Genomic DNA, 16,445 nt, shown 5'->3' on the forward strand with positions numbered 1-16,445 from the left:
TTGTCACTAGAACAAATGGTGAGGGAAATGCTTTCCAATTAGGGCACTTGTTTGTCCCCAATTGGGACAGTTGTCTCAGAGAGGAATTTAGAGAGATTTCCTCTCCCCCCTGGTGTTTCTCCAGGACACAAAGTGAAGGAAAATCTCCCCATCAGGTCACAGAGAGCAAAAGATAAATTGACAGGGGTTTTAATTATACCCATTTTCCATGCAAAACTAAAAACAAAGGTTTTTGGGTATACATGAACTTCAAGGAGTTCTAGACAAATATACAAAAATCACCTAAAGTGGTTGTTAACTACTGAGTTAGATGATTAGCCTCAGATACAGAAATGAAAAAAAAATCCTCCTACATAAGTTGTAGCTGTTTATCTGCAGCCATCTGTCCTGTACAGCCTTCCACAACACACAGATGAAAGGCTTTTTCTCAGCAGCAGAAAGCGGGGGGGGGGGGGGGGGGGTTAACATCACACTTACTGCGGAGCAAGAGCACAGAGCTAAGTGTGATGTAAGAACTGATTGGAGCAAAGTGGCACACCTCTTTTACAGGCTCAATGGAACAAAGCTGAGCATCTGAGTAATCTGTTGTGTGCTGCAGGGGGAGGGATTGCAGGCCGTCGTTCGGGAGGCTGTGATGTCGACCTAATCTATTAGGAGCGATTCATGCAGAAAGCAGAGAGAGGAGAGATCAGGGAGGAACCAGACTCAGTGCTGTGGATTTAGGTTACTACACACCATAGAGGGATGTACGTTGTTCATCTTTCATGTCTGAAGTTTACAACCACTTTAAGTCCATATAGATTCACTACAACATTGTTACATACATTTTTTAGTACAAAAATGTTAATGCAATTAAAACATACAGTTATCTTTTTTGGTATAGAATGAAACATCATCATTCAGCTTCTTTTTTTTTTTTTTTATAATAATAATGAATTGACATTAAATTAAAATATTACAGCCTGGTAAACTCCCATCACGCTTTGCACCTTAGGGGAAATCCCATGGAAGGCCTTCTCTGGCTGATAAAATCAGACAGAAGGAAGAGAGAGGGAGTAGGTGGATCCTTCAGTCTGCCAGTCTCTAATTAAGCGTTAAAGATTAAATGGGGCTGATTTACTAAATATAAAGAGAATCTTCACAAAGGGAAGTATATGGGTTTTCAAAGGAAGCACGGTTTGCCCTTATTTACAGGTTTTTGTTCAATGGCAATAATTTGGCACATACGGTAGTAAATACAGGTAATGCTCGAAAAATTTTAATATCGTGCAAAAGTTCATTTATGTCACTAATGCAACTTAAAAGGTGAAACTAATATATGATATAGACTCATTACATGCAAAGCAAGATAGTTCAAGCCGTGATTTGTCATAATTGTGATGATTATGGCTTACAGCTCATGAAAACCCCAAATCCACAATCTCAGAAGATTTGAATATTGTGAAAAGGTGCAATATTCTAGACTCAAAGTATCCCATCAGCTAATTAAGCCATAACACCTGCAAAGGGTTCCTAAAGCTTTAAATGGTCTCTTAGTTTGGTTCAGTGGGAAGCACAATCATGGGAAAGAGTGCTGACCTGACAGTTGTGCAGAAAACCATCATTGACACCCTCCATAAGGAGGGAAAGCCTCAAAAAGTAATTGCAAAAGAAGTTGGATATTCCCAAAGTGCTGTATCAAAGCACATTAATAGAAAGTTATGTGGAAGGAAAAAGTGTGGAAGAAAAAGGCGCACAAGCAGCAGGGATGACCACAGCCTGGAGAGGATTGTCAGGAAAAGGCCATTCAAAAGTGGTGTTGACTTTCACAAGGAGTGGACTGAGGCTGGAGTCAGTGCATCAAAAGCCACCACACAGACGGATCCTGGATATGGGCTTCAAATGTCGTATTTCACTTGTCATCCACTCCTGAACAACAAACAACGTCAGAAGCGTCTTACCTGGGCTAAATAAAAACAGACCTGGTCTGTTGCTTATTGGTCCAAAGGCCTTTTTTTCTGCTGAGAGCAAATTTTGCATCTCATTTGGAAACCAAGGACCCAGAGTACGGAGGAAGAATGGAGAGGCACACACTGCAAGATGCTTGAAGTCCAGTGTGAAGTTTCCACAGTCTGTGTTGATTTGGGGAGCCGTGTCACCTGCTGGTGTTGGTCCACTGTGCTTCATTAAGTCCAGGGTCAATGCAGCCATCTACTAGGAGATTTTGGAGCACTTCATGCTTCCTTCTGCAGATGAGCTCTATGGGGATGCTGACTTCATTTTCCAGCAGGACTTGGCACCTGCCCACACTGCCAAAAGCACCAAAACCTGATTCAATGACTGTGGGATTACTGTGCTTGATTGGCCAGCAAACTGGCCTGACCTGAACCCCATACAGAATCTATGGGACATTGCCAAGAGAAAGATGAGAGACATGAGACTAAACAATGCAGAAGAGCTTAAGGCTGCTATTGAAGCATCCTGGTCTTCCATAACACCTCAGCAGTGCCACAGGCTGATCGCTTCCATGCCACGCCGCATTGAGGCAGTAATTGCTGCAAAAGAAGCCCAAACAAAGTACTGAGTACATATGCATGCTTACACTTTTCAGAGGTCTGATATTGTTCTATGTACCATCCTTGTTTTATTGATTAAACAAGAAGAAAGAGAACGGCGCCCTCTAAGTGCAGCATATTTAAAACATATTTAATCCCTTTTTATTAAAGATGTTTTAAATATGCTGCACTTAAAGGGCGCCGTTCTCTTTCTTCTTGTTTGTTCTCAGAGCCTCTTCTAGCTTTTTGGACTGGCAGCCATCTACTAACTCAGCAACTTTCCTGTATACCTCCTTACATGGACTATATACCATATATGGACTTATTTTGATTTTAACCCCTTCCCTGCCCATCCACTTTCCTTTTATATATTTTATTGTTCTTTTTAGACAGCTATATCCAGAGTGCGCCATATCAACCCACTGTTTTTTGTTTTAATGATTGCATGTATTATTCAAATTTTCTGAGCTGTAAGCCATAATCATCACAATTATGACAAATCACGGCTTGAACTTTCTTGCTTCACATGTAATCAGTCTATCTCATATATTAGTTTCACCTTTTAAGTCGCATTAGTGTAATAAATGAACTTTTGCACGATATTCGAATTTTTTTGAGTATCACCTGTAGACACCAAGTCTTTTTCGCATGATATGTTCCTTCTTTTCTCTTAAGATAACTTAGTTGGTGCTTCGTTCAGGTTAGTTGTTTATAGAAAAAAGAAAATATGAATTATTTTATTATAAACAATTCCACCATATAAAAAAGTTATTAAACGATACCTCCACCATATATTTTTGTAAAGAATGATAACGTTATCATAACACGGATAGCAACACCAACCACACATTCATTCAGACCTAAACAAACAGGTGTCAGCTAAATAGCATATACTTTAAAAACATATATGGTGGAGGTATTGTTTTTTAACTTTTTTTTATATGGTGGAATTATTTATAATAAAATAATTAATATTTTTTGCTAACACCAATTTGTGTTCCTCCTTGATGAATCCTGTCTGGGCTGTTTGCCCTTTCTTTTCTTTTTTCTATATGCATTACCCCGATTCAGAGGAACACACCTAACCTGACCCAATTAATATATTTTAAGTGCATGGTCTATATTTGGGTAGTTAAAGTATTTATGATGCATTACCTTCACTAACTACTTATTCTTGTCTACCTATACATTAGTGTGATACTTCATGACAACTCTTTTTTCTAGGTTAGTTGTTTAGTTTAGGGGTTGCATGCAGGTTAAAGAACAACTAAAATGTTTTTTGTATCTTCTTTTGTTTTTTGGTAGAGGGAGGGAATGGTTAAAAATGCTTTGGAGATATTATTGTTGTTGATCCTCCCATTGTGGAGGATTTCTCCTTACTTCACATTGGCCATCAAGATAGGAAATCTTTGGAATTGTCTTCAGAGATCACATAGCAGATAAAGTTGGGTTGTAAACTCATGTCTTCGGTTCTAGTCTTTCTTATTTCTTATTTCTCTGGTTAGCTGAATGCTTCCAAGCATGGCAAAAAGATTGAGAGCAGCAAAAAATGTAATGTAATATGGGAGCAAAATGCTTGGCTCAGAAAATACTGATAGAAAGCTACAGTACCATTTCCTGATTTATAGGCAGCATATTAGATCCAGGGCAAAGATTTTACTTGTGGTAAAGCTAAATATATTCATCTTCATTGCTTCAAAATTAGTCCAAAAAGTTAGTGGTTAGGCTACTTTCATAAGTCTATTCTAAAATGTATTTGTGAATTATTCACTTTAAAGTGATCTTGTTGTCATTATATGGGTATTCAAAGGTTTACTAATGCTTAACAAACAGTAAATTTGGTTGACAACAAGTCCTCACTGGCCTTTGTAACTACAGGCACTTTAGAGCAGTTCACAGAAAAAGTCATTCCAGCAGCTTATCTCCCCCGTTCAGAGGTCCTGCTTTGTGTTCACATCAGAGATTTAAAGTCTGGAAGGCTGTTGGGAGGCGGAGGAGAGGAGGCTGAGCTGCTGAGAAAAAGGGTTTCATCCCATTTACTGCTAGTAAAGAAAATGTAAATACTTGAATGCCAATAGGCTGGCCACAGATTCACTTTGGGTATGTCTGTACACTAAAAAAACAAGGAAGGTCATCAAAATTTCATAAAGGGGGTGTGTTCAAATCAACAGGCAAACATTAGCATTGTGATTGTGTGCACCTTCATTATTTGTATTGTGCTTCTACAGCCGGACAAAGTTTTGATCCTGCAGCATACACCAAGGTGTTTGCTACCTAAATTTCTTGCCTGTAGCAGGTCGCTTTTTGCATACATCTGTACACTATTTGTACCTCTGAATGATATGTTCCTTAACTACATTTTACGTTATTCAGCATGCTTATTATGTGCACTATTTTGACCAACTGTGTGTTCATGACCATGAGTAATCCCCCAGAATGGACCAAGAATGTAGAGTAAGTAATATACCGACCTACACCAAATCCTTACCACAGCTGTGCCATTACAACCCAATGTGAGTCATTCTCCATATTGTGACTTTAGATACACTTTCACTGGAATTTATACCTTTGAATCTCTAATAAAAATTCTGGCAAGAGGATTTTGCTTAGAAGGTTTCACTTTCCTGCGGGACCCATGGAACTGGCTGGACTTCAGTGTTATTACCATGGCGTAAGTATTCAATATGTTTTATTTATTTCAAGTTTATTACCTTAAAATACAGTTTTTAAAGAAGTAAAGTTAAATTTGTTAAAGCAGAAATGTTATTTAGGTGCAGATGTAATGATGCTAAAGTGAGATCGGTAGATAACACATTTAGTTTTTTCAGTTATGATGCTCTTAGTGCATTTTGGAAGTGTAACACTTAAAACCTCCACTTCCTTTATATGTCTGAATGCATGGTACTTCTAGGCAGTTAGGTTGTAAAATAGGTATATTTCAAAGGCACCAATGTTATTAAATTGCAGTTCCAGCCAAAGTATTTTTTTTTTTCAGTTTTGGATAGCGTGGAGAGAGTTAGAACCTCTCTTGGGTTTTAAAAGTTGTATGTGTCCCCACCGGGGAGATTTCCCTTCTCTTCCGATCCTGTTCGACACCTGTCACTTTGATAGGATGGATGGGAAACTCTCTACTCTGCTAAAAATGTATCTCAATTGAAAAGATTCTTCCTGTTCTGACACCCATGAAATCACAGGAAGTGAGCGAAAATTTCCCCATCAGAGACACAGACAGCAATAAAACTTTACACAAGTCCTAACCTTTATTTATTGTACCTATTACTTAAAAAATTGTCTGGCATTCAAGTTTAATCACAAAACATCACTATAAAATATACCAAAATGCTGCAACCTAAGCTCTTAACAGCTGATTGGTAATATTCATATATATGGTAAATAGGATATACCATCATGATGTCAGCAGCAGTGCTTGAAGTGAATCTGTGACCAAGTAATGGTCATATTTACATTTTCTTAACCGCTAGCCGATCAGCTAGCCGACCAGCCACCGCAGTTATACTGCGGCAGGTTGGCATGGCTGCGCAAATCGCTGTAGCTGTACATCGCTCCTTTAAGACATCACAGCAGGCATGCATGCACCGCCAGAGGCCAATGCCGTCACGTTTCCACTGCGATCGCTTGTGGGTGTGAACCCATAAATCCTGGTTCTCTCAGGGGAGAGGAGACAGATCATGTGTTCTTACACTGATTGGTCTCCTCCCTTAGTCAGTCCCACCCCCTACAGTTAGAACACACCTAGGGAACACAGTTAACCCCTTGATCGTGCCCTAGTGTTAACCCCTTCCCTGTCAGTGACATTTATCAAAAAAAAATCAGTGGCTATTTTTAGCTCTGATCGCTGTATAAAGGTCAATGGTTCCAAAATAGTGTCAAAAGTGTCCGATCTGTCTGCCACAATGTCGCAGTCTTGATAAAAATCACAGATCAACGCCATTACTAGTAAAAAAAATAATAATAAAAATGCAATAAATCTTTCTCCTATTTTGTAGATGCTATAACTTTTGCGCAAACCAAACAATATGTGCTTATTGCGTTTTATTTTTTTACCAAAAATATGTAGAAGAATATATATCGGCCTAAACTGATTTCTTGGGGATATTTATTTTAGCAAAAAGTACAAAATATTGTGTTTTTTTTCAAAATTGTCTTTTTTTGTTTAAAGCACAAAAAATTTTAACTGAAGAGGTGATCAAATACCACCAAAAAAAGCTCTATTTGTGTGAAAAAGGGACATCAATTTTGTTTGGGTACAACATCGCATGACTGCGCAATTGTCAGTTAAAGCGACGTAGTACCGTATCACAAAAAAAAATGGCCTGTCAAGAAGGGGGAAAATCCTTCTGGGCCTGAAGTGGTTAAACACGCAGTAAATGCGTTTTAAAACAACCTCTTACTGATATCTGTAACTATAGGCACTGTGCAGTAATTCATCCTCAAATATCCCAACAGAGTCTTTCAGTTGCCCCTTGTTTCTGAAGACCCTGCAGCACCTTCTGTTTGTTTACATGTGAGGTCTGTCAGGCTGCCAGGGGTAATAAGGACAGATGTGATTTCAGTGCCTTTGTTATAAGCTTTGAGGATGAATTGCCCCACAGTACAGGCAGCTACAGAGAGCTTGTTTTTGAAAACTCTGATTACTTGTTGAAATATGTAAACACTTATATTTCCATTGAGTGGACACATATTCGCTTTATCAATACAGAAGACTTGCCCTAAGAAACAACATCCACCCTAGTAGCATTGTTTTGCTGAAAAATTATGTAAAAAGTAATAAGGCTAGAAAAGTGCTCTTTAAAATATAACTAAGCCTTAACAGACAGATGCCTTAAACAAAGGTCGCTCATGACATTTACAAATATGAAAGTATGCATTTTAATACTTTGATAGGAATAAGATATTTTAGACGTCATTGAATTTACTTATGTGCATCCTAGCATTTTGTGTTATCAGCCTTTTTATTATGGCAAAACCTAAGGACAGGCTGAACCTTCAGTATGATGTCACAAGTATAAGTAAGTTGTACGAAGCAAAGAAACTTTCCCCACAGTCACATATATCCAAATATATTTAGTCCTGAGACTACTGACTAGAATCTCGAGCTTCTTCAAATATTAATCTCAATATTATTCATGTTTTTTCACACTTTAGCTTACTCCTTTGACTGGTTCTGGCATTTTACTTTGACTGGTTCTTTGATTTATAAATAATATTTAACAGCAACAGGTGAACAAAGAAATGATAAATAGTTCAAAGTGACATAAAAGACAGGCATAAAGAGATCTCTAGTTTTCTATGCATGCGTAATGTGTAAGATTTATACCCTCTGAGAAGTATGTGCTAATATTCATTCATTATTACTGAAACTGATATGAAAACTTGTTTTCATGACAAGACAGTGCTAGACGGAAGCAGTTACTAAGTAAAAAAAGTTAGTATTTAGAATGTGAATAACAAAGTTTTAGAAGAACATCTTTCCAGTTGTGCTTTTCCACTGGAAGGGATGTAACTGCAAGTAACCCAACTCAAGCCAAAATGTAATTTCTGTTTTGGATAGAGTGAGAATAGTTTAAAATCTCTGTCTGTTTTCCTATTGGGAAATTTTCCCTTTACTTCCTGTTCTTGGGAAAAGGAGTGGGTAGCACAGAAAGAGAGATGAATTATCCCCAACAAAACTGAGATTGTGACAAATTTATTTTTAGTAGAATGGGTAAAGCTTAGAAATGGTGTGGGGTTCTTATTCCTATTGGTGCAATTCTGTCTCAGTAAACTTTTTCTCCTCATTTCTTGCCTTGATGTCCCAGGTATAAAAGTGTGCATAAAAGCCATAAATAAAATCATCTGTTGATATTTTGGTAACAATTCATTAACTAAAGAATGATTAAAATCTTATGTTAAGGCATTATCAAGACCTCTTACTAGTAAAAAACCTGCCCGAACCAAATATGCTATTGAATCCAAGAAGACACTTGCATCTTTGGCCTGAAATTTATGCTGCAAAATTTGTAATTCTGACTTTTTGTAGATGCAAAGGGCAACTTTTGCTCCAGTTTCCTTAAAGAGGTTGTAAAGGTAAAAAAATAATAATTCCTAAATAGCTTCCTTTACCTTAGTGCAGTCCTCCTTCACTTACCTCATCCTTCAATTTTGCTTTTAAATGTCCTTATTTCTTCTGAGAAATCCTCACTTCCTGTTCTTCTGTCTATAACTACACACAGTAATGCAAGGCTTTCTCCCTGGTGTGTAGAAAGCCTCTTGAGGGAGGAGCCGGCAAGCAGGAGTGTCAGGACGCCCACTAATACACAGCTCCTTTCTATTATCTGCAAAGTAGAGAGCGTCCTGACCCTCCTGTTCGCCCCCTCCCCCCTCAAGAGGCTTTCTCCACACCAGGGAGAAAGCCTTGCATTACTGTGTGTAGTTACAGACAGAAGAACAGGAAGTGAGGATTTCTCAGAAGAAATAAGGACATTTAAAAGCAAAATGGAAGGATGAGGTAAGTGAAGGAGGACTGCACTAAGGTAAAGGAAGCTATTTAGGGGGAAAATTATCTTTACAACCAATTTTTTTATATAAGCCCCACTAATGAGACGGATGCCGTTCTTTGCTTTGAACTGGCTATATGATTTATACATCATAGATAATTTGAAACATTTGCACACCTAATTATAAATAAGTAAATACCTCATTATTGCATTCCAAGGTTAAGTAATATTATTTCATTATATCAGCTTGATCAAGTGAAATTCCTTTTTCCAAAAGGTGATGGGGCATACTGTGCATATTGGAGGGGGAGGAAGATTACAGAAGGTTAAGGGTCTTAGGTGTGGATGAGGGTTGGGCATTTTTGATACGGGGGATAATAGGCTGGGCTTGTCTACTACAGGGGAGACACTGGTGTTAAGAGGTCGATGTGGGTCCATATTGGAATTTTCCGGGTTCTTGGCTATATTCTGCAAAGGACCTATGTGTGTTAATCTATACCACTGTTCAGAGAATGATTAACTACCTATATACCCATCACTTCTGGTCACCTTCTAATCATAGTTTGACTCTTAATACCTTTATTGATTACAGCAGGATTGCTGCAATTCAATTACATTCAGTTTTTTTATACGGTAGCAATGCCACAGAGTGCAGAACCAGCAAATTTTTTCATAGATGAAATGACTTGCAATTTTTTTAAATTTGTCAGCTATCTTTTATATCATATTATATGTTATGTCACTATAGCTACATTAGACAAAACTCCATACTAACATACAACTGAAAAACAGACAGAGATATATACTGTACATTTTAAACTATTAAATATTTACTAAAATAATGTTTAGAAAGTCTCTAGCTTGCATATTAATTTTAAGACACATTAGTGATATTGTTGCATGGATACTGTATTATAATGAATGTTCTGTATATAGTATATGAAAAAAAAGTTTGTTTAGTTATATATATATATATAATTTTTGAAAATTTACAGTTTTTCTGACTAGTTAAAGCAAATATCAAGCTCTTAATCCATATAAATAAAAGATTATGCTCATTAAAAACAAAAAAGGAATATAATTAAATGCTCCCTATGAATCAATTATTTAAAATCAGTATCAAACAAGAATAAATACTAGGCTTTTAAAGGTCGATATTGTAATCAAAGACTTGTCCCATCCTAATGCTCCAGCCTAGGCTTTGAATTGCAGATTGTCCATTTCATTCTGGCACTGGCCAGTTGGCCAGATGTATACAAAACTGGATGCAATTTAGCATAATAGATGCTGTGGACTGCTTAGTCTCAGCTAGTTTCACTCCTGTCAGTTAGCAGAGTTCCCTGAGGCCCATATATGTTATGCCCATCCTTCATGGAGTTGGCAGAGTTGACACTACAGAAACCCCCATTGCCCCACTAAACTTAGCACTTATTTAATATATATATATACACTTGTAGGGCATCATGGCTTATATGCAAGGACTATTGTAGTCCCGGCAAAATATTTTCCCAATTGGCTTTTAAAAACTGTAGCTTAACTTTGGCCACACCACCACGGTTTTAAATCCATCTCTCTCTATAAATTAATAAGTGATTCGTGGTTTTGAATTAAGCACCAAAAAAAAGGTCTTAAATGAAAGACCTTTTTAGATATCCTGAATAACTCTGATTTAATCCTACAGGTATGTAACAGAATTTGTAAACCTAGGCAATGTTTCAGCTCTTCGAACTTTCAGAGTATTAAGAGCTTTGAAAACTATTTCTGTAATTCCAGGTAAGAAGTAATTGGTGTGAGGTGTTAGGCCCCTTTGTACATCCAACTGTTTCTTTGTGTCTGTCATTGTGTTTGTGTGTGAACTCCCCTATTACAGATATGTCACAGAGTTTGTGGACCTGGGCAATGTCTCAGCATTGAGAACATTCAGAGTTCTCCGAGCATTGAAAACAATTTCAGTCATTCCAGGTGAGAGACAGGTTAAACACGTAGGCTGATTTCACTTTTTTGCTCATCTTTGATCTCACTTTGAGCCCAAAGCCTCGTTGCTTGCCATTGCAATGCAAGAAAGCACAATTGATGAGTTCAAAAGCACAAATCACTTGGCAAATGCCTGATTTCCAAACGATGTTGTGCTTTTAACCATTTTGAAGCTTTTCATTTTTTCTTTCATTTTTGTTTTTTTAAATCAGCCTTGGAGTTTAACAAAATTCTTGCATGGGACATCGCAATAAATACCCAGCCTGTGTGATGTTTGTTTCGTTTTCTTTTCTGTTTCCCATCCAACTAACCCTATATGTGAATGTCTTTATGATTGTTTAATTCATGAAATGTACTCTACATCCCCGACAATGCTATGTGTTATGATTACATGCTCAATTTGAAAAACCATCATTGCTGTTTCTTTCTTTAAAAAAATCAAAAAAGAAAAAAAAAAAGAAAAAGAAATAAAGAAAATAAGTTAAAAGTAAAAAAAAATATATATTAATTTTGAAAAAAGTACATTCCTGAAAACATGGGCATTGCATGGGAAATATTATTTGAGAAAAACAGTGAAAAATATTGGCATCTAAAACTTGGGCACAGTTTTATAATATACGATCATGACAATCTTTATGAATTGTAATTTTGCAAAAATGTTGAGTATGTTATAAAATTGTCAGAAGATGTACTGTCTAGGCTGCAGGAATGAATGCATATGTTAGATTTCACCCGTAGCATGAAACTCAAGGTGTCTTGTTTTCTTACAAAACAAGTATAATTCTTTATTTCTTCTAAAATTCTTCAGCATCCATTATCACTCACTTTTCTTCAAGTAACCTCCATTAATACTTTCATCTTCACCTTTGCTAAACACCCATCATAGCTCACAGTTTCACGAACATCAAACTTTATTTAGGCTGATGCATGAAATTTTAATACTTCTATAGGGTACATGTTTCCTGCTGTGGTCTATTGGCCTACAATAACCACTTGCCTGTTTTTTAGGCCTGAAGACCATTGTGGGTGCCCTGATTCAGTCGGTTAAGAAGCTTTCGGATGTCATGATTCTCACAGTGTTTTGTCTAAGTGTGTTTGCACTAATAGGACTGCAGCTTTTCATGGGACACCTACGGAATAAATGTGTACGGTGGCCCCCAATATATGAACCAAATATTACCTCCTACTTTAATGCCTCCTATGGCGAGAATGGCACCTATATCAACGTAACTTTAAATCCATTTGACAGAGAAGAATACATCCTAGATGAAAGTAAGTGCGCATGTCAACATCTTTATCAAATATTTTACCTTTACAGCTAGAAATGGCCAGAGTATACTGAAGAAACTTGAGCAATCGGCTAAGATTATTCAGCAGGATAATCTGTTTTCCATGTAAGCAGACATGGAAAGGTATCATTGTCATAGGTATGCACAGCCTATTGCATTAGGGTGTGCACCTCAAAGCTCCAACACATATGCATTTTAAATATTCACTGGCCTCTTCCCTGCTCTCCATCCTGAAACAATGGGGGGAAGGGGGAGCAAGGGACCCGGGCAACAGAAGGAAGAGGAACATGGAATTGAGGGGTGGCATATATTGGTACCAATCCCCTATATTTTCCGTCTGTGGCAGCTGAATGTTGACAACAGGGAGAGGAGGAGAAGCCCACTTTCAGCTTCTGCAGGGGGAAAATGCAGATCGGTTCCACTAAATTGCACCCCCGCCACCTCTCCTGTCCAGGTTCTGAGGGTCGGCAAGGAAGGATTGTGGTTTACCTGTCACCTGCCCACCAATGACAGGTTGCCAATCCCAGGATTAGGGTGTGCCTGACACACCTGGCACACCCCTTGTGCACGCCTATTATCATTATAGATAAATTGTAGATACATTTAAGAGGTATTAGTAACATTATTCATGAGCTGCAGGATGACATGCCCACCATGGCTTTATCCATGGGGAAACAATAGCTAATCTAACAGGTTATCAAGCTTTAGAAATATAGAAAGGACCACCAGAGAAATACTGAATGAAAGAGGCCAAGAAAATGTTAGCTGTAAAATAATATAAAAAGTTAATAAAAACAATCAAACCAACAATTAAAACTAATTTGGACTCTCATTCGGTGTTGGTCTGGCTCTCCTTTCTGAGCGCTGCCTCATCAGAGCTGTTGCGCTTGTTTGAAGTTTTCCTTCATCTGACTACATGTGCAAGCTCCCAGGGCCTCTTTGAGTATGTTGTTATGGAGGTTATCAAACCTGTCTGATCCTCAGCAGGCTGGAAACACCAAAGACATTAGAATTTTACTTAGTCAAGCCAAAAAGATCCGACTGGGAGATGCTCATCTGTGAATTCCTTAGTGAGCACGTAGCAGATGATTGCACACTTTTCTAAAAGTATTCAAAAAACAAAACTTTTTTCCTTTTTTTTTTTTTTTAGGGAGTGTAAGACTCCTATCATGCTTTCTATTTGCTCTGGTGACCACTGTCACTAGGACAAAGAGTGATGGGAAATCAAAAAATGTGTCGCCAGAACATGATCAGAGGGGGAAATCTTACAATGGGAACAGTTATCTAATTGACAACTGTCTGAGAAAGGGTTTCCCTCATTTTTTTGGGTGTACGAAACAGAAAATAAATAGAATTGTCCCAAGTTGGACGCAGGTGGCAAAAATGCAGATTGGCATACATGGTATTCATGCCAGATAGCAAGGATAACTTTCCACAAAGTTAAAGCGGAGTTTCATCCAAAAGTGGAACTTCCGCTTATCTGTCTCCTCCCCCTTCCGGTGCCAAATTTGGCACCCTTCAGGGGAAGGGGGGAGGGGGTACCTGTTTTTGACAGGTACCCTATCTCCTCTTCCGTCAGACCTCGCTGCAGCGAGGTACGTCAGAAGTTCGACCCCCTCCTCCTCCCTCCTCCTTCTGCTTCTGCCAGGCCAGTAAGAGAGAGCAGCGTGCTTCACGCATGCACAGTAGGGACCTAGGCATGAAGCGGCAAGGCTTTGCTGTTGGGTTTCCTTACCGGCAATGGCAGCAGCCGCACATGGCCGCCAATGGAAACATCGGCTGCGGTACTGACATCGGTGGATTCCAGGACAGGTAAGTGTCCTAATATTAAAAGTCAGTAGCTACAGTATGTGTAGCTGCTGACTTTAAATTTTTGGAGGAGGAGGCCGGAACATCGCTTTAACTTGTTGCACATTTTCACTGGAAAGTTGTACACTTGCAGAGCACTTGAAGCACAAGAACTAGTTGTTTCCAATTTGTAGCAAATTTACACAGCAAATCTCTAGCAAGAGCAAAGTTGCAGTGGTGAGTCTACAGCAAGAGCTCTGCAAGTCTACAATATGAAAATTCAGCCACAGTGACCCCTGTGGTGGGATGACTACTGCACAACATAACTGAAGCAGAACTTGCAGCAGACATGCAGAATGTTTGCAAAGAATGTTGATCTGGAGTCATGCAATGCGGACTTGATGCAATTGTGCAACAAACCTGTGAAGTCTGGCAAGTCTAGCAATAGCTTATAAAGTCATTTTCAAACTTGCACCACAATTGCTTACTATCTGGGATAGAGCTATATAATAAAATCCTACGAGAGATTGAGTGGAGTTTTAATAGATGAGAGATGTGTAAAATCCTGAGCTTTTTTTTACCAAGACCAGGAGTTCCCAAACAATATTTCAACATTTGTTTACACACAGGAGATATGTGGTATGTTAAGCTTTAAAGTTAAAATGTCTCTTTTCTCTTTAACAGAAAATTTCTATTTTCTGCCTGACCAGAGGGATGCCCTTCTGTGCGGCAACAGCACAGATGCAGGGTAAGCAAAAAATGAACACACTTTGATGACAATAATTGTATAAAAGGTTATGACTTTCATCGGTGTTTTACAGTCCCACCAGATATATCCATATGCAGAGTGTTTGTATTCAAATGTAATTGTTCCATAAAGTAGTCTCCAAAGGTGACCCGCAAACTAACGCTAGGAAAGTTGAAAACTCATTTTAAAGCGGAGGTTCACCCTAAAAAACATATTTGAACCATCCCATACAGCATACTAGTGTCAGCTACAGTATGCCTTTTTTTTTTTTGCGCTGTACTTACAGTTTAATCCTTTAGTTTCGTTTCAGACTCCCGCGGGGAGTAGGTGTTCCTATGAAGAGGGGAACATGATTGACGTCCGGCTATGGCGCATTACGCGTTCCGAAAATAGCCGGAGTAGGACTCTGCGCTTCACGGCGCTATACGGCGCCTGCGCACAGACTAGGAGCTGACTGCGCAGGCGCCGTATATATCCGAGTCCTATTTCGGCTATTTTCGTAACGCGTGATGCGCCATAGCCGGACGTCAATCATGTTCCCCTCTTCATAGGAACGCCTACTTCCCCGCCGGAGTCTGAAACAAAACTGGACGATTAAACGGTAAGTACAGTGCAAACAAAAAAAAGGCATACTGTAGCTGACGCTAGTATGCTGGAATGGATGGTAGATAAAAAAAACATTTTTTTTAGGGTGAACCCCCGCTTTAAAATATTTTACAAAACAGCAGTGAATGGTTGGATCAGACTTCCAGCAGAGGCAGTGAGTCAGTCAAAGTGAATTCAAACATAATAGGATAAACATAGGTCTATACTACACAAAGATAAAAAATAAAATAGACAGAAAGAAAAATAAAGCTACGTGATGCATACAGAGCACCACCTGCTTGGGTTTCATCCAGGCCCATTGGCATAAGGCAACTGCATTCCCTCATGTTGGTAATGTGATGAACTGAGAGTAGGGACTCATCTCTCCCTAAAGCCTCATACACACTACTAGTTGTTTTCCGTTCAACCCAACGAGTTGACAGCTTAGGTCAGAACCGCTGTACTAACAATCTGATGTTAGTATATCTATCTCCCCTACTGTTGTGTTCTGACAGGGGGACAGCCCCTCAGCCAGAACACTCCGGTCTGCGCTCTCAGCCATTGGCTGAGTGGGAGGCGGTCGGCAGACCTTTTACGGGCATGACTCTGAATGCCCAGCTTCTGTCAGATCTTCTGCCGTATTTATGGGCCAAATGTCGGCCAGTTTCTATTGTGATGGCCGATTCAACCCAACATGTGTCCCATGTGTACTAGGCTAGATTCACACCTAGCCTCCACGAATGCACATTTTTGCGTGTTTTTTGTGCATGTATTGTTTGTGATTTATGTCGTATCTCGATTCCTTCTGCTATCTACATTAGTCAGGTTTGACAGGTTATTCCATTATCCCAACACCACAGAGTCTTGGAATGCACCAGCCACCCCCCCCCCCCCAGCAGACAGAAGGTGATTGATAGCCTCAGCTGTGCATCTTTCTGTATGAGACTCTGTAGAGGGAGGGTTGTCCTTTCTATCCACTCAGCTCTCTGCTATGTGCTTTGCAGTGTGTTATAAGTTGAGAAACAGCCTT

General features: G+C 38.9%; 1 protein-coding gene across 4 annotated transcripts in view; it reads left to right on the top strand.

The window, feature by feature from the left end:
- Positions 1-16,445, top strand: part of LOC120944061 (sodium channel protein type 2 subunit alpha-like) — a 199,012-nt gene that overhangs the window by 76,106 nt on the left and 106,461 nt on the right. For 2 of the 4 annotated variants that reach the window (XM_040357836.1, XM_040357838.1), the window contains exons 4-8: positions 4,899-4,988; positions 5,077-5,205; positions 10,713-10,804; positions 12,014-12,277; positions 14,767-14,830. In XM_040357836.1, coding sequence (XP_040213770.1) covers positions 4,899-4,988; positions 5,077-5,205; positions 10,713-10,804; positions 12,014-12,277; positions 14,767-14,830 — 639 coding nt within the window. Of the gene's footprint in view, positions 1-4,898; positions 4,989-5,076; positions 5,206-10,712; positions 10,805-10,901; positions 10,994-12,013; positions 12,278-14,766; positions 14,831-16,445 lie in introns of all 4 variants that reach the window. The other 2 variants (XM_040357835.1, XM_040357837.1) reach the window with 1 other exon arrangement.

This window comes from Rana temporaria, chromosome 6 (genome assembly GCF_905171775.1).
Source record: "Rana temporaria chromosome 6, aRanTem1.1, whole genome shotgun sequence".
In the NCBI taxonomy this organism is placed as follows: domain Eukaryota; kingdom Metazoa; phylum Chordata; class Amphibia; order Anura; family Ranidae; genus Rana; species Rana temporaria.